General features: G+C 46.7%; 1 protein-coding gene across 1 annotated transcript in view; it reads right to left on the reverse strand.

Annotated features, from left to right (window-relative positions):
• The window catches only part of DNPEP (aspartyl aminopeptidase), a 30,316-nt gene extending 8,355 nt beyond the window's left edge, over window positions 1–21,961 (reverse strand). The window contains exons 1-9 of the mRNA XM_032217890.1: window positions 21,851–21,961; window positions 21,558–21,636; window positions 18,719–18,807; window positions 18,432–18,545; window positions 17,991–18,116; window positions 12,887–13,017; window positions 10,777–10,861; window positions 10,331–10,435; window positions 9,023–9,100 (exon numbers count right to left, since the gene is read on the reverse strand). Of these exons, the coding sequence (XP_032073781.1) occupies window positions 9,023–9,100; window positions 10,331–10,435; window positions 10,777–10,861; window positions 12,887–13,017; window positions 17,991–18,116; window positions 18,432–18,545; window positions 18,719–18,807; window positions 21,558–21,636; window positions 21,851–21,856 (813 nt within the window). The 5' untranslated portion in view covers window positions 21,857–21,961. The remainder of the gene's footprint in view (window positions 1–9,022; window positions 9,101–10,330; window positions 10,436–10,776; window positions 10,862–12,886; window positions 13,018–17,990; window positions 18,117–18,431; window positions 18,546–18,718; window positions 18,808–21,557; window positions 21,637–21,850) is intronic.
• Between the last annotated feature and the right edge of the window lie 219 nt (window positions 21,962–22,180).

Below are 22,180 nucleotides of genomic sequence, written 5' to 3' on the forward strand. Positions count from 1 at the left end.
CTTCTTCATACAAGGCATAATTAATCATTACCATAACACATAAAATGGCCACTAATTTGAATGTCAATGAAGACTCAATCACCGAGGCCAATGGTTTCACTAAAGTTTGAATCATAGCAACTGGACCAATTTTGGTTAATCGGAGTTGTTTCGTTGTTCATCCAAGCAACTTCATCAGTCAGAACAAAATTAGTTAGGCAGTGTCTTGTTGGAATGTACCAAATCTTGCCACACCACCTTCAGGGCTTCTCCCCAAGATGCATTGCAATATCTCAATGAAGGTTCAATCAAACGAAATATCTCAGATTAACAATGATTGGTCCAGTTGTTATGGTTCAACTTTTAGGCCAATAGCTTGGTTTTAAACAAGTAGGATTGGAAAAATTCATTGCGAAGGCCAAATAAAGTGGGAGGCTCAATGTGGCCCTCAGGTTGAAAGCAGCATTCCTCCAGATGCTATAGGAATACTGCAGTGACAAGAGCACGTTGCCATCTCCCGCTTATGGGTACTGCAGAGAAACAAGATTGCTAGAATAAGATGGGCCTTGGCCTGATCCAACAGATCTATCTTGTGTACAGGGGATGTGTAAGGTCTGGATGTACATGATGAGCCTTCCCTGGACCAACCATACATTTCATCTGTGCACAGACCCAGCCGAAGTACATTTGGTCCATGCATGGATCTGAAGCGCACATGTTCTGTTAAGAGGTGCTCTAGAACAGAACGCATAGGTCATCTAAGGTCATTCCAGAGCTCAGGAGGAGACTGTGAAAAGTAGAGCAAATAATGTACATAAACTCTCCTGGTCGTCCAAAGCTGCAGTACATACTCAAAACCAGTTATCTGTCCTGGGTGCAGGGGAAGTTGATATTTTACCTCCCTGCTGTCAGGTCCTAGCATGCAACACCATGGAGACAAAGCTGGATGAGGGAGGGGGGTGTTAACAAAATAACTCAGTTCAGCCAGGCTTCAGCGATATGCGCATTAGATGTTTTAATCAGCAATTGACCCAGCATTGAGGAACAGGATGTTTTGGTTGCAGGAGTTATCTTCACTGTTATCTTGCCTTCCTTCATTAAACTAAGTCTGAAGGGGCCTTGCAGGAGGTAGCTTCTCTTCCCTTGTGCCATTCCTTCCCCTTCTATGTTTATCTGAAGGACATTGTTGTAGCCCACAAGCGGCCAGCGGATCTGGCAGAAAATTTGGACAGTGAGGCGGTTGGGGAAGAACATGGACCAGTCCTGGAGTCTGGGGAAGGCTCTGACGAGTCCTCTACATTGGAGCAGAAATGGAGCCAGAGTTGTCTGACAGTTATCAGCTGCCTTCAGAGTCAGACATCAGTGGGGCAGAAGAACAACTGGAGTCTGTTCCCAGTATGCGCATGTGCAGAGCTGCCAGGAGAAGGGAACAGTTAAGGAACAAGAGTTGACTTGGGAGTAAAGCCACAGGTGGATGGTGAATGGCCCCTCCCATAGGGAATAAAGAGGAGCGAAAGTGGAGAGGAGTTTGCAGGAGACAATTAGTTCGATTCATTGGAGAGAAGATCTGTTCCTGAATTCTTGCCAAGTATTGTCTGCTACAGGGTGGCATTTGGAAGATATCAGCCTGGCAGCTCTCCAAACCTGATAAAATCTGTAGTTGTGAAATCTCTTGAAAGACTGTTGGCTGGGACTTTGCTGCAGAGGAATTCACTTTAAACTAAATAAAAGGGGTTTTATCAGGAGGAGGAGTCAGCTTCATGCTTTTAGGGAGCCTAGGTCAGAACAGACATTTTTCCCCTCTGTGTTCCCTGCATCTAACTATCCGGTCTATCTTTAAGCATCAAGCCAAGTTAAAAACAACAGTGTCGTTTCCCAATCCATCCCGCATTACAAGTCCTGCAATAGTGGCAAATAGCTGCAGCTCGGGGAGAGAATGACGGTGGCTTGTGGGTTGGTTTCTGAACATTTTGTTACCAGACTAGGTACCATCTTCAGCGGAATTTAGGGAATATTGGTGTTGTTCTGCTTATAAGGGCTTTGTATGGTCATTAGGTCTTGTGATGGGAGGGTCACAAGTCCTTTCCCAACACACATCTATGTACCAAACAGGTGATCTCGGCTGCATGGCTTTCCTAAGTAGCAATCTCCTTCAAGGAATGGAACCTGCAAAGCCATTTTTTTAAAGCTCAGGGAAGATCATATTGAGCTGAGATTTCTGCCAGGAAGACAAAATGACCGTTGTCTTACCTGAACGGTCCTTCTATGGGTGCTGCGTAGGGAATCCAATCATGGGTTAACTTAGCCTTCTAGCCTTGAGACTGAGTATGTAAATTTCAAAGTCACGCCTCCTCTGACTGGACTTCCGTTTCCTTTCAGTTCTTTACGAAGTCCACCGAAGGAGCATTATGTCAAACATCAATCAAGCCGCAAGTCATCCGGTACTACATAGTCAAGTCCAGTCAGCAACCAGAAGTCACAGAGTCACGATCAAAACGGAGCCCTGACCAGCCGAAACTGCGGGCGGGTTTGGATTCCCTACGCAGCACCCATAGAAGGACCGTTCAGGTAAGACAACCGTCATTCTCCTGTGTGCTGCTCCGGGAATCCAATCATGGGATATGCCAAAGCAATTAAGTCCCAGGGCGGGAGCTAGGCTGGTCAGGCTCCTCCGCAGACGGAAGGACCCTTTGCAACACTCTCCGCCCAAAGGATGCCTCAGCCGAGGCAAAGACATCAATCTTGTAGTGGCGAATAAAAGGTGAGGGGGACGCCCAGGTGGCCGCCCTGCAAATCTCTTCTACAGATGCTTGCGTCGCCCAGGCCGCTGTGGTGGCCGCACTCCTGGTGGAATGAGGAGTGATTCGCCTTGGAACCGGTCTGGAGTGGGTGTCATACGCCAATGCAATGCAAGCTTTCAACCATCGGCCGATGGTGTGGGAGGACACCTTCTGTCCCATTGAAGACGGCTGGAAGGAAACGAACAGAGCTTCCGATCTTCGGAACGACGCAGTGCGCTTCACATAGCGACGAAGAGCTCTGCGAACATCCAGATGGTGCCACTGGCGTTCCTGCGGATGAGACGGGTGAGGACAAAAGTCCGGCAGGACAAGTTCTTGAGTCCTGTGAAACAATGAGTTTATCTTTGGAAGAAAGGTCAGATCCAAACGAAGCACTACCTTGTTCGGGTGGAAGATGCAAAGATCCGCACGAACAGAAAGGGCTGCTAGCTCCGACACCCTCCTGGCCGATGTTATGGCCACCAGGAAGGCTGTCTTGAGTGTCAATAAAGGGAGGCTGATGGAATGGATAGGCTCAAAGGGGGCAGCTGTCAGGGCCCTGAGAACCAAGGTCAAATCCCACATGGGATAACGGTGTACCGTCGGCAGTCGTAAGTTGGAAGCACCCTTAAGGAAGGTTCGAACTCGCGAGTGCTGAGATAAGGAGCGGCCTTGGCCACCCCCGACCACCGTCGACAAGGCTGTGACCTGACGGCGAAGCGTGTTTGGCGCCAACCCCTTGTTGAGGCCGGACTGCAAGAAATCCAGAACTTGTGGCACCGAGGCCTTGATGGGATCGACCCCGGTGCGCCGGCACCACCAACAGAAGGCCTGCCAGGTAGCCTCGTAAATACGGGTAGTCGACGGGCGACTTGAATTGTAGAAATGACTTCGTCCGAATAGTGAAGGGCCGCTAGCATCTCCCGCTCACGTGCCACACGGCTAACTGCAACAGCTGAGGGCCCGGGTGCCGGAGAGCTCCTTGGTTGAGCTGAATCTGGTCGTCCGGAATCCTCCAAGGACGCGAAACGGACAGATGGACGAGGTCCGCGTACCAGGGACGACTGGGCCACATCGGAGCGACCAGCAGTACTTCCGCCTGTTCTGCCAAGATCTTCTGAACGACCGACGGAAGGATCGGGAGAGGAGGAAAGGCATAAAGAAGGCCGGCCGGCCGGCCAACGACTGCGTAGAGCGTCTACTCCCTCCGCCCCCGGAGTCTGGTATCGGGAGTAAAACCGGGGAAGTTGCGCGTTGTGCGGGTGAGCAAACAGATCCACCTCGGGTAGGCCGAAGCGGCGTGAGAGTTCCTGGAAGAGAATGGGGTGGAGCTGCCACTCCCCCTGATCCACAGTCGCTCTGCTCAGCCAGTCCGCCTGAGTGTTGGCTTCGCCCGAGATGTGCTCCGCCCGAATCGATGAGAGTCTGGGCTCGGCCCAATGGAACAACCTTTCCGCTTCCAGCATCAGAGCTCTGGACTGTGTTCCCCCTTGGCGGTTGATGTGGGCCTTGGAGGCCACATTGTCGGTCAAAATTAACACATGGCAATGAGATACAATGTCCCGAAACTCCAGGAGAGCTAGACGGATGGCCCGCAACTCCAGCCAGTTTATGCTGTTCGCCAGCTCCTGATCTGACCAGCGACCTTGGGCCACCGTGTCCAGGGCATGGGCCCCCCATCCAAATAAACTGGCGTCCGTTGTAACTTGAACGCGGTCCGGCTCCTTGAATGGGCATCCCCGGAGGAGCCTGGACGACATCCACCAACGCAGGGACCGCCTGGCCTTGCCCGGGAGCTGCACCTTGATGTGGGAATGACTGGTATGCGCTCTCTGGAAGGGCAGTAGAAACCACTGGAGAGGACGCGCATGGAACCTGGCCCAGGGCACCACGCCGAAGCAGGAGATCATCTTCCCTAGCAGTTTGGACAGCGACAGCAGCGGTACTCGCCGTTGAGATAGCACATGATGCGCCAGGTGGTATATGCTCTGCCTCCTTTCCGGGGACAGGAAAACCTCGCACGACATCGAGTTGATGGTGGTTCCCAGATGGAGGAGGGACGTGGTTGGACGCAGATGGCTCTTGGGCAGGTTGAGGACAAATCCATGGTTTCGCAATGAGTCCATCGTGACCTGTAGGTCTCGGAGGGCCTGATCTCGAGAGGACGACAGCACCAACACGTCGTCTAAATAACAATTGATGCGTATTGGAATTGAGCGAAGGGAGGCTGCCAATACTGCCAGAAGTTTGGTGAACGTGCGCGGGGCCGAGGAGAGGCCGAATGGCAAGGCCCAGTATTGATAATGGCGGCCGTTGAAGTGAAACCGCAGGAACTTCCGATGTGCCGGATGAATGGGCACATGGAGGTACGTTTCTTTGATGTCTATGGAAGTCATCATGTCGCCTTGGCGGATGGAAGCCAATATGCTCTTTAGAGATTGCATTTTGAATTTTTGGTATTTGATATGCTGATTGAGCTGTTTCAAATCTAGGATTGCCCTCCATCCCCCGGAGTTCTTTGGTACTAGGAACAAGATGGAATAAAACCCTAGGCCTTCCTGCCCTTTGGGAACTTGTTCTATGGCCCTGATGGTGAGAAGATGGAATATCTCGGTGTCCATAAGGCGCCGCTTTGACGGGCACCTGGGCACAGGGCACCTGATGAACCTTCTCGGGGGGATGGATAGAAATTCTAGCGTGAGACCCAAACTCACCACTTGAAGGGCCCAGGCGTCTGACGTGAGCTCCGCCCATTGGTGGGCGAAGGCCAAGAGACGTCCTCCTATGGGCCCTACCTCCTGCGAGTCAGCGGTATCTACGAAAGGATCGGTTGCCCGCTCCTCGGAAAGACCGTCTACTCTGCGCCTGACCCTGCTGGCGCCCCCTGTCTCTGGCCCCAGCTCGGTCCTGGCCACGATCCTGTGCCTGGGAGAACCCCCTGGTGTAGCTGGGGACATAGGGGGCGGAAGTAAACCCCGAGTCCCCAGACCGAAAGGGCTGCCGTCTACTATAAGGCTGTGGCCTTCTGGTCACACGGGCGCTCGTGGAGGGAAGCACCTTGCGTTTGTCCCGAGTCTCAATGAGAATGGGATCCAGCACTGAACCAAACAAAGCCCCGCCCTTAAAGGGCGTGGACGCTAGGCGCCACTTAGATTTGACATCAGCTTGCCAGTGGCGGAGCCAGAGCAAGCGGCGAGAAGCCACATTGGAAACCATGGCTCGGGATGCAAATTTTGCCGCGCTAAGGGTGGCATCTGCAGAATACTCTAGGGCCGCAATCAGCTTGGTGACATCCTGATGGAGGCGCAGTTCCTCCGGGTCCAGCCTTTCCTGTAGTTGTCTCAGCCAAACTAAGGAAGTCCTATTAAAAAAGGAAGCTGCAGTAGCTGAGCGCAAGGCCCCCGCTGCTGCCTGATGAGTTTTGCGAATGACCGATTCGGCCTTGCGGTCCTCGGCCTTCAATCCTTCTGAAATTTCAGAAGGAATTAACGCCGGTGAAGCAAGAGCAGCAATGGGAGCATCCACCGTGGGAAACTGGAGGAGAGCCTCCAACTCTGGAGAAGATGTGAATAGCTTCCTATCACCAGACCCAGGGGGCTTAACTGCGGTCGGCTCATCCCACTGCTTCTGGATTAAATCAAGAAAAAGCTTGGGGGATGGAATAAAATCCTGCAGAGCCACCTGCTCAGCAAAGAGCCGCTCGGTGGCATCCAGGCCCACAGCAGCACTTTCTGCAGAAATTGCCTCCCCCATGTGGGCGGTAGTCTTGGCCTTATACAGCAGAGACTTGAAAAGAGTGTGCCTGAAGAGCCCAGGGGCAGTAGGCTGATCCATAGGGAGGCCCTCATCACCAGAGAATTCCCTATCCTGGATTTCATCTTCCTCCACTAAGGGAGATTGTGCGCTAAACACAGAGTGTAAAGGGGAAGGAGGATCCGTTTGCAGGATGGAAGAATCCCCTTGCACTGCTTGAGGAGCCAGGCCTGAGTAGGCCAGAGTAGGCCTGGAGGCCTGGGATCTACGCGCTAATTCCGCATCCACCCCTCTGGAAATAGCCTCTGAGATCATGCTGTAAAAATCAGCAGGAAGGCCCAAATCCTGGCCCTCCAGAGGCCTGAGGCCTGCAGCTGTGGGGGTGAACGTGGCAGAAGGCCCAGCGCGTGGAGGTGAACGAAGAGAAGCTCCACTAGCCTCCGAAATAATTGGGGGGGATCGAGGCCCGAAAACCCCTACCTCAGGAATAGGGCCCTGGGGAAGCTGAATATCAGGGGACCAACCCTGCTCAACGACCCGCACCGGAGACACAGGTTGCTGAATCAGAACCGGAGGGGAACAAATGGGAGCCCCAGATGCCTTGGGGGGAACCTTGGCTTTGTCTTTGCGTTTGTGCGACTTATCCCGAACAGTAGATGAGGCTCGAGGCCTGCTACTAGAGGCCCTGGTCGCGGCCCTACTAGGCCCAGGGCTAGCCCCCCCCTCGCCAGGGGAGCGGGGCTCAGAAACTGGCCCGACAGTACCTTGCACTACCGATTGATCAGCCATGGTATGAATTTGAAAGAGCCCAATCAGCGAAACAAAGGAATGCAATTGAAAAGCACTCGCCAAGAACGCCACGTGGAAGCAGAGACAAAGAGAAGCGACCTCCTTCCTGAGTCAGCAACCTCGAGTGAGGGAAAAGGGAGGGGCGTAAGCAGTGCGCAAACTCAAGCGCGCGAACAAATTCTGCCTTCTCATCCCCAGGCATTATCACGCATGCGTGAAAACGCTTCCAAATAAGGCAACCGGCATCAAAGGCGCGAAATTCAAAGAAACAGCAGGGGAAAATCAGGGGAAAACAGCCGATCCATGTAATCCTCCGGCAGCCGCTCCAGCGAGAGCACAAAGGAGGGAGGCGGGGAGGAGGAGAAGAACAGCTCCGACAAGCCACGGCTTCGGATCTGACCGCGCCCGCAGGCGGGTGCTATCCGGCATGGAAAGCAGCGCTGGGAGACTCAGCTTCCTTGCGCGCTGAACTTAAAGGGAGGACAGGCGGAGAAGCCGTTTGCAAACGGCAAGATCGCCCCACGCTCCAGCTGTAGTAATCCGATATCCCTACAAGGGAAATAGCGAGGGAGGAATCGGCTGGCAGAAAAACTGCCGCCTTACCTCCAATCCAGCAAGAAATCCACAGTGAAAAAACCAAGTAAATCCAGCATTAACCCTGAGAAATTATCAATTAGTCAAGAGAGAATTGAAAATAGGTCTCGTAGGCTTTGGACTGAGTAATAGAACTGAAAGGAAACGGAAGTCCAGTCAGAGGAGGCGTGACTTTGAAATTTACATACTCAGTCTCAAGGCTAGAAGGCTAAGTTAACCCATGATTGGATTCCCGGAGCAGCACACAGGAGAATAGGAGTACATACAGTCCTCTTGAGCACCAGGAACTTTTGGGTCACCAGAGGGTTTGGCTTACGATCCTCACCTCACCTGTTTAGCTCAACCTGCAGGAAGACACTGGTGCATATGGGCCTCCAAAGTGACTTTCATTTAAAGGCTGGTGAAATGCACAGCAGAAAACCAGACAACGCATGGAGAGCAAACAGCATGTACAAGTAGTCCTTGACTTATGACAGCTGGGAGGGAACTTCCATTGCTCAGAGATTTTACAACTTTTTACTGTGGTCAAGCGAATCTATCATTAAGCAAATCTGACTTCCCCCCACACTGGCTTTCCTTGCCAGAAGCTCCCGGGGCAGCCGCAAATGGTGATCATGTGACTTTGGGACGCTGAAACCGTAGTACCCCATTTCTCAAAAAATAAGACCTCCCCGGGTAATAAGCCCAATTGGGTTTTTGAGTGCATGTGCTAAAATAAGCCCTCCCCTGAAAATAAGTCCTCCCCAAAATATTGCAACACAGCAGCAGCCATGAGGTGACCATGCTCACTGCTTCCTACACCTCAAAAATAATAAGACCTCCCTGAAAATAAGGCTAAGCACTTATTTCAGGGGTCAAAAGAAAATAAGACCCTATGTTATTTTCGGGAAAACACAGTAGATTCATGCTAGTTGGCATTTTGATCACATGCCCACAGGGATGCTTCAACAGTTGCGAGAACTCATCATAAGTCAGTTGCTTCAGTAACTAGGAATGGTCGTAAGTCAAGAGAACTACCTGTGACACGGTGTACGTTCCAGTGTAGCCCTTTCCTGGGTGCTGAGTTAGCAGCACAGCAACAAGAAAGCAGAAGTGCCTCCTGATATCCCGTCACTTAAGTTACTTACCTGCAGGGCACAGTAGCAGCTGTGGAGGTTATCCAGTCGAGGAGAGAATATGAATTCATTGAAGGCACCACCCAGTGTCTATTGGGAAGTCGAGGGGCAAAAAAAAAAAAAAAATAGAATGATACAATTGATCTTAGAGGACATCTAGTTTAATGTCTTGCTTGTAGGATCTGCTAAAGCACTTTGGCCTGATGGCTATCTTGTCTCTGCTAAGGGGAAACACATCACTTTCTGAGGTAGCCCATCCCACTAGCTGACTACTGCTATTGTCAAGAAATTCTCAGAATATCTAACGTGAGTTTAAATCCCTACAGATTCAACACAATGGCTCTCGTCTTGCCCTTAGAGATGACAAAGAAATCTTATTTGGCAACCCCATGGACTGCTATTATACTTCCTCTCAATCTTAACCCAGTTCTGTAACCTGCCTAGAATCTATTCAGATTTCAGACAGTGAACAAATCTCATAATCAAACAAATAAACTTTCCTCATAGGATTTGGGTTTCCAAGCCCCTCATTTTCTTGTCTTCAATTGTTTGAGGTCCATTTTGATTGCATTGCAATGCTCAGAACTGGACACAACACCCTAAAAGGAGTATAACCAAGGCAGGCATAACCAAGGCAAAATACAAGAATTATTTCTCATACTCTGGACTCTTGTTCTTGTTAATACAAACATCAGTTACCTTTTTGGCAGCTGCATCGCCCTAATTTGGGAAATGTTTTTGTCCTTCCTAGTACACCCTCATCTATGTATCTCTCATACTCCCTATGTGTGAGCAAATAAATGAAAACAAAGGAGAATGTGAAGCTGGAATAAATCTCAACTTCCTGACAAATCTCACCTAATGGTATTTCTAGAAAATCAAGTTATATTACAAAAGAACATGATTTTATCTTTGTTGCAACTCGCCCTTCAAAACGTAGGGCTGTCTAAACAAAGCCAACTGAAGGAACATCCACCCCAACTCATTACCGTATTTTTCGGAGTATAAGATGCACCTTTTTCCCCTCAAAAGAGGGTGAAAATCTGGGTGTGTTGTATATACTGAATACAGCATTTTTGGCCTCCTGAAACCCCACTCCTTCACCAAAATGGCTGTGCATAGCCTTTAGGAGGCTTCCAGAGTACTCTGGGGGGCTGGGAAGGGCAGAAATGAGCGAAAAACGGGCCATTTTTGGGAGGTCTGCAGAATGCGAACACTTTTTTAAAAAAATTTGCCTCTTCAAAATCTTGGTGAGTCTTATACTCCAAAAAATACAGTATATAGCAATGCAAAAAAATAAAAAAATAAAGCTGTGCTTACTGGGGGTTGGGTATCTACTAAACACAGTTCCATCTCCACCAGTTGTTCAGGTTTCACTTCCAGCTGGGAGCAGAGAAGGGAGATCAGAATTGGAGCATGGCGATTCTGGTAGAAAAAGAGAAGTTAGGAATGCGCAACACCCTGGCAAACACTCTATTGTGACAGAGACAGCCTTTCCCTCACATGTCCCCAGCCAACAGTTTATGACTGAAAACAGACTGATGATTCTACTGCAACTAGAGGTGGGTACCTACCGCTTCAGTAACTCGGCTGGACACACCCCCAAACCATTTTTATCGGCGGTGCCATGGGCGCCACCATCTTGGGTTAATTTTTTTTACTACTGTGCATGCGTACAAAGCACACATCGTGCGCCCCTGAGTGAATCAGCAGTAACAGAAGCTGGAACCTACTCCTGACTGCAACCCCTATCCAATCTATCTTACCTGGAAAGATTGGGTGCAGCTGTCTTCTGTCATGGAGTCTCCCTTCTCCAATATCTCCTGGGCTTGAGTGGCGAGAATTGGAACCCTGTGAAAATCCAATGAATTGGCTGTTATGAGTTGCTCCCTGGAGCATCTTAGAAGCTAAAATTACAGAGCCAGCAGAATTCAGAGCTGAGGAAGCAAACAGAACATCCTGCATGTAGCTAATAAATTATACACTTTTCATCCCCCATAGAAGGTAGTGTACCACAAATCCTGGATTACATCACGTGTTATTCTCAAGCTGCAAAATAATGGGGAGAGATGGGGATCTAGCCCAACTGACCTAAAGGGTGTGATGTTTGGAAAACTATTCTAGATATTTCTCCCATTTTTCTCAGGATGCTCTCTCATCATTACATTCAGAGTACTACTAAAGCACCCAAGAGCTGAAGAATAGCCTGGCTAGTAGTTCACCACTTCTAACAGAACAAGGCTCCTCTGCATATAGATGCAGTTTTCTGAAAGAAAATGTGAGCATGTTTTTTGCCCCTATCACAGTGAGATGAACTCTATTCACCTGGCCGACTCCATCCTTCTATTCAGTTACTACAAATGCAAACTAAGCCCTCAAGTAAAAGTGTGAAGATCATGGTCAGATCCTGAGAGATTTCCAAGCCAAAGGAGAAAGGCTGATGGCTGACTGGAGGAAGAGACAACCTTCACAACGTTTTCCTGAACTTGTAGTCTTCTATCTCCACTTCGGTAACTGCTCCATAGGACTGTAGATTCTCTAGGACAGTAAGAGAAATTGAAAGGCAGGAAGATGGGAGATCACTAAAGATCCACTCCCATCGGTGGGAGCATTCTGATCATTGGCAAAGTAGAAAACCCATGGAGTGAATTGCCAAGAAATGAATGAAACCCTCTCTTTCTAGCAGTCTTTTAGTTGGATGCTCTTGAATGAGGATACTCTTGCTCATGATTTCCTGTAGCAAGCAGGGGACTGGACAGAATAGCAATACTTATTACTCCTCAGGTTCAAGAAATTTCTTCTGAGTAAATCTGGTCCAACATTGAAACTTTACATTTTTATTTTAAGGTGGATTCTTTTTTAATAGTAACTACCTCAACCCAGAGAAATCAAAGGGGCAGTATCGTGTCTGTGTGTGTGTGTGTGTGTGTGTGTGTGTGACAATGTACAGGGGGAAAAGCCTTGAGGCAGACCTCTTGGAGAAGTATTTAGCAACTCAGAATGCCACATTAGCAAAAGCCCTTCCTGAATCCCACCTACAAACTTAGATAAAACAGCAACATTTTTTCCAGAATTGTACCTAATAAAAAGTTACTCTCTATGTGAGTGTGTATGCATGTGGGACAATCAGAACTTTTGTCCACAGCATAGAATTGATCTATGCCAGAGGTGTCAAACTCGATTTCATTGAGGGCCACATCAGAGTTGTGTTTGACCTCGGGGGGCTGGGATGGGCATAGCCAGTTTGATCTCACTCGTGTCGGGGATGCCTGTGGAGGCTCGAGAGCTCTGCCAGTGAAAACGGGCTCCCGATCTCTGTTTTCAGCGACAGCCTCCTGCAACTCTCTGTCAGTGAAATTGGAGATTGGGAGGGCCATGTGCTTCATTTTCGCTGGCAGAGGCACCATAGGCCGGTCCTTCGCTGTTTCCAGGGCAGCCCCGCCGGCCAGATCTAAGCACCCTGCCGGCTGGATGTGGCCCGCGGGCCTTGAGTTTGACATCCTGATCTATAGGATTCAGTACTGCAAGACATAGCACAGAGTACACATATACCTTTAAGAAACAAACAAGATTGTTCCCCAATTGGTGGGGAATAGTAGGGAGACTGGACTATCAACCTGCACCCTGCTTTTTGTGGTTTTCCTACAGCCATTTAGTTTGACAGTGTGGGAACAACATACTGCAATAAATATGGCTTTGGTCTAACCCAGCAAAGCTCCTTTGCATTGCAGCCCTTGCTAGAAAAAAAGTCAATAAAGGGGGCTCCCGAGATCTCTTTTCCTAAAGCCTGACTAGCTGACTGGATCCAACATAACAGCTTCCAAGAAAGGCTCCTTGTTTGAGACAGTACAGGACAAGGACTGTTTGCTCTCTCACAGGTTTTTCTCAGTGTTTGGTCCAAAGCTCTCATTCACATTGCGCTGGAGATGGATGGCCAAATTTGGGATGCGGAGAATGGGCTGTTCCACCTTCACTAGCTGTTGCTCCAGCCGCCCTGTGGACAGCTCCTGCAGTGAAAAAGAAAGCAGTAGAAAACCCCTTGCTGTTTGATCTCCATGATTATAAATCTCATGATGAAAAAAAGGGTAGTCATTCTCTCAAATGCAGAGATTATTTTTAAAAAAAGGTGCTAGAATGCGCAGAAATGGACAAATTAACGATGGAACTAAGAGACAGAGAGGAAACAGAGTACTATAAGACATGGCATAGGTGGTATAATTGGCTTGAAAAGAGATGTAAAATCAACAAAGAAAACATAGAAAATATAATAAAAGATGGTATATATTCAGAAAGTAAGAGATATAATGACAATAGGTTGTAGAATGGAAAACCTGAAATTAGAAAAAAGAAATACCAATAATGGAAAGCTGTAAAAGGGTAATTGTGATTTTACTGTTTAAAAAATGTTGAATAAAAATATTTATTAAAAAAGAAAAGAAAAAAAGAATAGCAGAGGAAAGTTTCTTCAGGAAAGAGCTCCAGCAAGTAATTCTGTCTTAGTGGCTGTCAAAAGAAAATCAGTTCCAATGGCTTGAATAAATGCACCATTGAGCTTTTAACTAAGAACAGATGGGGCGAATTTCATGGCTCTGATTTTTATCAGACCAGTTTTATTTTTAATTTCCCAAGCCCAGTATTTAGTGGGCTGGCTAAAGAGGAAATGTAACAATCCTTAACAACAATGCTACCAAATAGGAAACTGGTGATTTGAAGACAGATCCTTTGTATTATGTCTATTTCAGCCGCAAGTGCTTTTCAAGATGAACTTTTCATTGACCGTTATTGACCTACAAAGCTACAAAAATTCCACAGGATTCTATTTTTGTGTGTGCGCAACATTAAGCAGAAATACTCAAGATGGCACATAACGAAATGTGTGCTGGTTTCGACATGGGAAGAAATACCAAGTTTTAGAACCAATCGTTATCCATCTCCATTCAGCAAGGATATTACCATACTTTAGCACCTTCAGTTCTTCATCTAGAAGTTATTGACTGTTTAATAAACTCTCAAGTCCCTAATACACCAGTTTCACATAATTTGGTTATCCAGAAATATTGGGAATGGAGTTCCCAAAATTGCCACCCATCTTGATGGCAGGAAATTTTGGGAATCACATCTGGAGAATGCAAGGAAGAGATAATCTACACTTGCAGGCTTCTTATTGGCATATTTTTATAGTTGGCATGCTATATTCTGGCTGTAATATTTTAAAACAAGAAAAAACAATGAAAACATCCAAACTAAATGCACATAGTAGCCGAGAGTTGGCCAGTTAGCAATAATTTTTTTTTGTATTTGTATTTGTATTTATTGCACATTTATAGGCCGCCCTTTTCCCTGAGGGGACTCAGGGCGGCTTACAATCAAAGGGGAAAGGGAGTGTAGGACAATACAAAAAGAGATGTGAACAAAAGTAAATTAAACAGTAAAACTCAACATTCACTCGGCATTCGGGAGGGGCGAAAGTAGACTTATCCCCAGGCCTGACGGGCTAGCCAGTTCTTGAGGGCTGTGCGGAAGGCCTGGACGGTGGTGAGGATACGAATCTCCACGGGGAGATTGTTCCATAGTGTCGGAGCCGCAACAGAGAAGGCTCTCCTCCGAGTAGTCGCCAGTCGGCACTGACTGGCGGATGGAATACGGAGGAGGCCAACTCTATGCGATCTGATGGGACGCAGGGAGGTAATTGGCAGAAGGCGGTCTCTCAAATAGCCAGATCCACTACCATGGAGCGCTTTATAGGTGGTGAGTAGGACCTTGAAGTGCACCCGGAGATCAACAGGTAGCCAGTGCAGCTCACGGAGGATCGGTGTTATGTGGGCGAACCGTGGTGCGCCCACGATCACTCGCGCGGCCGCATTCTGGACTAGCTGAAGTCTCCGGATGCTCTTCAAGGGCAGCCCCATGTAGAGCACATTGCAGTATTCCAGCCTGGAGATCACAAGGGCTCGAGTGACTGTTGTGAGGGCCTCCCGATTCAGGTAGGGCCGCAACTGGCGCACCAGGCGAACCTGGGCAAATGCCCCCCTGGTCACAGCTGAGAGATGGTGGTCAAAAGTCAGCTGTGGGTCCAGGAGGACTCCCAAGTTGCGGGCCCTTTCTGAGGGGTGTAAGTTTTGTCCCCCCAGCCTGAGTGATGGTATGTTGGTCAAATTTTTGGGAGGAAAACACAACAGCCACTCAGTCTTGTCTGGGTTGAATATCAGCTTGTTTGCTCTCATCCAGTCTTTAACGGCCTCAAGACCCCGGTTCATCACGTCCACCGCTTCATTGAGTTGGCATGGGGCGGACAGATACAACTGTGTATCGTCCGCATATTGGTGGTATTTTATCCCGTGCCTCCGAATGATCTCTCCCAGCGGTTTCATGTAAATGTTAAATAGTAGGGGGGATAGGACCGACCCCTGCGGCACCCCATAAGTTAGGGGCCTCAGGGACGATCTCTGCCCCCCTACCAACACCGACTGCGACCTGTCCGAGAGATAGGAGGAGAACCACTGCAAAACAGTGCCGCCCACCCCTATCTCCCGCAGTCGGGAGATAAAACCAGGAAAGGGGGCTCTTGACACATTCAGCACCCCGGATTTAGAATATGGCCAGGTTTTAGGGCTTTGTGAAAGGCAACCGGGGTTATGGCCATTCTAATCTCCAAAGGAAAGATGTTCCATAGGGCACCACAGCAGAAAAAGCCCATCTCGTCCCCTTCGGCTGACGGGATCTGCAGCATGCCCATTCTGCTAGACTGAATTGGGATGGCTACAGACGCTTGGAAAAAGGCAATCCCTCAGGTTAGCTGGTCCCAAGCGATTGCATATTATACAAATGAGAGGTGGGTTGCTGCCGGTTTCACTACCGATTCGCACACCCGTGCGTGTGCTGTTCAATGTAAATTGTTCTTTGCACATACATAGAACAATTTACAGTGAACTGCGCACACGAAGTCACTAAAATCCAAAATGGCGGCGGCCCAGTGGTGGCGAGGGAACAGGTTCAGGAGCGTGGCAGGCTGCCGCTTCTGCGACCCAGGCCTGAATTCCATAATTCCATAACTGGTTCTAGCTGCAATTTTATTTTCCCTATTTATTATCAGATGCAACGTGCAATTTCCTGTACTATTTTTTCAAACCTAAATAGATAAAATTAATTTCCCATCATTCCTCCAAGAGCAATCAAACACAGCCTTGCTGAAATTATTTTTAAGATGCGGTAAAAAGATTTTCTTCTCTTTTTCCTCTTGAGTTTTGAAACCCAAGCAACATTTGACACCAGAGGAGTATTTTTCATGGCAGAATATATACTTTGCTCATCTGAGTAACACTGGAAACCTAATTTTGGACACTTAAAATGGGAAGCAAGTTAGAGAGAGGACACTAAAAGGCAAATACTTTAAACTTTCAGTTTAAATCCTTAGTTTTAATGAATTCCCAGAGAATCCTTAAGAGGTTTTGTTGATGTCACACAGTGGTTTCAAAACTAAACCTGATACCTACAGCAGTCTTGCAACTTTTTATACACAAATGTACCTATCTAAAGTTGATGCACAGTGGCTTAGGATTCAGTTGCTCAGTAGCTAAGACACTGAGGCTTGTCAATCAGAAAGGTCGACAGTTCGACGGTTTGAATCCCTAGCATTGTGTAACGGAGTGAGCTCCCATTACTTCTCCCAGCTTCTGCCAACCTAGCAGTTCGAAAGCATGTAAAAATGCAAGTAGAAAAATAGGAACCACCTTTGGTGGGAAGGTAACAGCGTTCTGTATGCCTGCGGCATTTAGTCATGCCGGCCACATGACCATGGAGATGTCTTCAGCTGGCTCTTCGGGTTTGAAACGGAGATACGCATTGCCCCCTAGAGTCAGGAATGACTAGCACATATGTGCGAGGGGCACCTTTCCCTAAAGTTAATATCTATTTATTAGGTATGCAGAGCACCCCTTTAAAAAGACTCTTTTTAAAGTTTAAAAATGGGCATTTGCAACAACATAATTTTTTTAAAGACAAAAGGAAAAAAGGTATCTGGCACCCAATTTAATATAACTTAAGAACAATTTTCTCATCCTATACAGACAGAAAATGAACGGACATATTTTAATTTCCGTCACTTGTTGGCATACTCCAAATTGCAACAGCAGCAATTTTTGTTTCTAGGCATATTAAATGAAGAGAACATTAACTTTTCTGAACATATGCAAATAACATGTTAACATGTTTCAGTACATTAGTACCGTAATCACACCTATATCTCTCCTCTTGTACCAGCATGTCTTAATAACACAATTCGATACAAAAACAAAATCGGCTTTGTTTGGAAGCTCTGTGCTCAGGTGGAGGTGGACAAATCTGCATCTCCAATAAGAAGCAACATCAGATTTTGAATGTATTAGTCATTTTTGGTTTTTAGTTCCATTCAAACAATATTAAAATCAGGCTTTGTACCATACATATGGCCTTATGGACTCTCTCTGTAATATTAATGTTTCTATTTCCAATCAAGAAATGAATATAAAACAGGTTTTCTACACAATAAAGCTCTGAAAATCTATTTTACAACACAAACATTGACATTTGGATGGAGGATTATACGCCAACACACATTTATACACATTTGCATTTAATCCTCCATCAACTTCATTCTGAGAGAACAGTGACTGTTTCACAAAGCAACTGCCAAAAGTTAACAAAAAATCATGAGCAGTTGTTTCTAGTTCGGTAAATCAGATTACTTAAGTTAACCTATACTTTCTCAAGGCACCTTAGATAGGAAAATTGCCCTACTAACTTTTTCCTGTGGGATATCTCTTTTTTGTTGTTTTCTTGGGATCCATGGGAGGAAATCCACTACAGCTGTTGCCACACATTGAGGCAATACAAGAGTAGATCTTTATGTGACATCCTTATAATACCGGATGGAGACAGAAAGTTCTTTTGCAATTGTACAAATCTAAGAATGCAGAAGGAGAGTAATTCAGGCAGGACTGACCTTGAAAATTACTCTTCCAGCCACAGAGAGGTCACGATCAAACCAGGTATTCCAGATACCACCTCCATATGTTTCCACGGCCACCTGGACTGTACCTTCCTGGTTACATGTTGAAGACCGTTTCACCTAGAAGAGACACAACCACAATCTCAAGTCTCTCCCAAGAGCCATGTTCAATTACTATGTGGCATCTTAATGTCATTTTCAAAAGAAAGGGGGTCTAAGTACCAAACCAGAAATCCTTCCAACAAGTATCAGAAATAGTGCCACCATACAGAAAATTGTAGCTGTGAAGAGGAAAAGAAGATGAAGCTGTACTGATTGAAGCACAATCAGAGGAATGTGATAGCAGGGAAAATTAAGACAATCAGTAGAAACGGGGGTGGGGGGAACTCCAGCCAAGAGCAAAAAATGTCAGACAAGGATTACATCATTGCTTACCCGTAGACAGGGACTGTCAGTGTGAGCTCCAACAATTGTGAAGCCATTACCTGGCTGGAATTGTCCTCCCACAGCAAAAGCAACCAACGTTGAAAAATTTCGGGTCACAAAATACTGAGGGGAAAAAAAAAGAGTACAGAAAGAGATGGCGACATCAATATTTTGCTTTGTCCCTCAGGGAAGTTAGCTGGAGGTACTTCCACCCCACCCTCCTTTACTGCGAAAGTCAACACAACTATAAATCAAAGCAAGGTACACAAAAGTCATTATGCCACCCTTCTCCGCACCTTTCTGTCAGGCTTGATATCCCAGTGTTCAGTTTCTTTCAGTTCTTGGAAACCAGCCTGAAGCAGGCGTTTCCGACATTCAGCAACCACTGCCGGAAGGAAGAGCAGAAGCAATCACAAAAGAAAACAGCAAAGGCATCTGGGCAAGAAAGCTTGCTATAAAAGCCCTCCAGAGATCCACAATTCTGGGTGACCTCCAAATTAACAGGATGCCATGCGACTCTACTGGCTATCAGAATTGTTTGACCCAACTTAGGAACAGATGGCGTGATGGCAGTCTTATCCTGGCTACTCTCAGGCAGCCTTCTACCACTTGGGTGGGGCTGCAATTCCCCAGATTGTCACTCAGCTTTTGGACAAGCTAGTTGAGAACTCTGAAAGTTGCAGTCCCAACAAAGTTGGAGGTCAATAAACCTGGAGAGCAATTTTAGGGTTTTATAATTATTAGGAAGATTGTCCTGAGACTGTCAACACAACTTTGACCCTAAGGCTTCAAGATGTGATCTTCCTCTGCCAAGTCTAATGCACTTACTTTGATTTATTACATTTTGGATGGCAGATCAAGACAGAATGTACAAGATGCTTACAAAATGAAATTAGACAATTACTTAAGAAGCAAAGAGGCTAGATAGAAACAAAGTGGTTACATCGGAAATACATGTGTGCATGCAAGAGATGCATATACATATAGTGCAAATACAATGCATTTTGCACCTTGGGATTTCTAAATAGATCCTCATCAGCATAAAACCTCAATATTTACTCTGGGCTTCGTGTTAGAGAATGTATTACTAAAAAATCTTCCCTGTCATAATTTCAGTGCCCTAATTAAGATTCTTTTTTAAAAATTCTAAGAACAGAGCTTTTAATTTTATTGAAATGATTCCATGCTTTAAAAAGAGTATAAGAATATATTCCCAATGGGAGTGCTCCACCCCAGTCACAATGGCAGATGGGGCATGCCGCAGACCCTTTCAGCCAAGGATTTGGGGCTGGCAAAATCTAGAAGAGGAGCCTTTTCTGCTATGGCTCCCACCCTCTGGAACATCATGCCCCCTGAAGTGGATTGTTTTGGCCTTCCAAAAGGCCTTGAAGATATGGCTTTGCCAAGCAGCCTGGGGTCCCATTGGGGATATAGTACTTTGGAGGTGGCTAATGGAGCAGGTAACACCCACTGCCCTCCCTGTGTACACTTTGCTCCCCCCCTCTCCATTCTGGTTAGTTTTATTTGAATTTAATTTTAACTGAATTCAAATTTATTTGAATTTAATTTTATTTGAATTTTAAATTTATGATCCTTATTTTATTAATTTTTTATAGTGCATTTTAGTTGAATGTCTATAAGCTACCCAAGGTTGCTGCAGGTGGGATGGGTGGCTTACAGGTTTAAAAGATTTAAAAAAAACATTTTAATGTAGGAGAGCGGACCTTAACCAAGAACACTGGATGCTAAACATGGATGCAGATATGATAAAACCAGTTGGGCTATTTAATATGAACATCTAGGGTCTTTCCATGTAACTCCCTAACACCAATTTGTGGGTTTTCTGTTAAGTTTCCTGACCATTTTGAAGCAGCCACCATTTCCGGTTAACATTAGCCTGAATTTGTATCCATGGCGCATGCTCATGTTACACTGCCTGAGTAATTTAATCTTTTGTGTGAATGTGCCTACAGTCAGAGACCTCTGCAGAATCTGATACTTTTGTCAAAATGACGAAAGCAGGCGTTTTACTGCAAAGTTCACCCTTTTCATACATTGTGATGGCACATACAAAAGGGGGAAATGTTTACATCGCCTAACCCTTTTGCCCTCCCTTGCAGATGTTCCTGCCCACAATACCTGCATAATATGCAAATTGTGTTTAGCCTTTGGAAATTGTGTTATTTTGCTTCAGAGGTTACAGTTCAGTAATTCTGACGCAAGTACAAAAATGAACATTAGAAGTACATGAACATTCTACTAGCCACTTATAAAAGATAGGAATAATAAGATCTGTCAGCAAAATGCACATATAATTTCTAACTTTTTTTTAAACAGGAAGGAGAGAAAAAACAGCAATGAAAAGGATTGGGCAAAATTATGAATTTTATTCAAATAGTTAAGATAATTTGTTGTTTGATAATGTGCCATTCTAAAGATGGACTCTGCCAACTATCAAATTATAGTAAATCCTATGGGTGTAGGGAAGAAAAGATTAAGGATATTAAAAATTGTATTTGCTGTCTCTGTATATTATTTAAAAAGTGTGAGCTTCTGCTTCAAAGAAGTAATTAAGGTGCCGTTAATGATTCAACAATATAAAATTATGCTAAGCATGGCTTGCAGATAAGACAAGGAGCAAAGTTCTGCAAAAAAAAGATTATGAAGGCTCAGGAAGAAATAAGAATGTTATCCTTTGTCTTACCTAATGCTCACAAGTATGATAAAAGACAAGTTAATAATTTCTCACACTGCAGTGGCACAGAAGAATTGGGACACTAAAAAAAGATTATTTTGCGAGGATGGAGAAAGACAATTGTAGGGAAAACCACAGGAGTTAAGAAAAAGAAATGGTAACAATACTGGCAAATCAAACGCAGAAACATCCCCTATTCTGCTTGCTTTTAATACATTAACTTTAATCCTGCGCGAATACTCCAATGCTGGGTAAAAAAAATCTGAAAAGGGGCAATGAGGTTTTTCATGTTAACTGTGAGACCAGGCCTAAGATTCAAGAAAAGGCATCGTAAACCTGGTTAATAGCCAGGCAAGGGTGCACAGCCACCCCGGGAAGGCCTCTGGTGACACCGGGGTCGGCGGCAAAGGTCCCGATTTCGCCAAATGCTTCTTTCTTACCGTGGTAAGGGGACGGGCTGCGGTGCACAAACTTCAGCAGCTCTTGCGCCGCCGCCTGCACCGCTTGCTTGGAGCTGGTCTGGAAAAGGGGGAACATACCGCAGTCGAATTAGGCGGGACTCACTCGCCCCATCCCGGTCCCTCCAAACGGGTCTCCCCTACGGCAGCCTCCCCGCTGAACTAGCGATCGCCCACCCAAACGGAGCCCGCCCTCCGAGCTCTTCCGAGCGCCCGCTCTTTCCCGCAGCGAACGAGCTTGGGGCCGCGAAAACCGCTTCCCGCTTCTCCTCTACCTGCATGCTGTTACCGGCTCTGCACCCCCCAAGACCAACAAGACGCCGCTATCCGGGGCCACCCCGCCTCGGAAAGAGTGCGATCGGCTCCACCCCGCACCGCTCGGCCTGCTGGGGACTGGGAAGGGAAGCTGTGGGTCGGAGCCCTCTGCAGGTGCCCCTCGGTACGACCGATTGGCTATTAGACTTAACCAAGGAAGGAAATTTCCCGAAGCTATTATAGGCCCTTCTTCTTTCTTCTAAGCGCGTCTGATTCCTGATACGTGACTGGTTTCGAGGTAAGGTGACAGAAGCTGGCCGATCTTGGCTGATTTCAAAAGAGCTAGGCAA

Source organism: Thamnophis elegans, chromosome 1, assembly GCF_009769535.1.
Source record: "Thamnophis elegans isolate rThaEle1 chromosome 1, rThaEle1.pri, whole genome shotgun sequence".
NCBI classification, from domain to species: domain Eukaryota; kingdom Metazoa; phylum Chordata; class Lepidosauria; order Squamata; family Colubridae; genus Thamnophis; species Thamnophis elegans.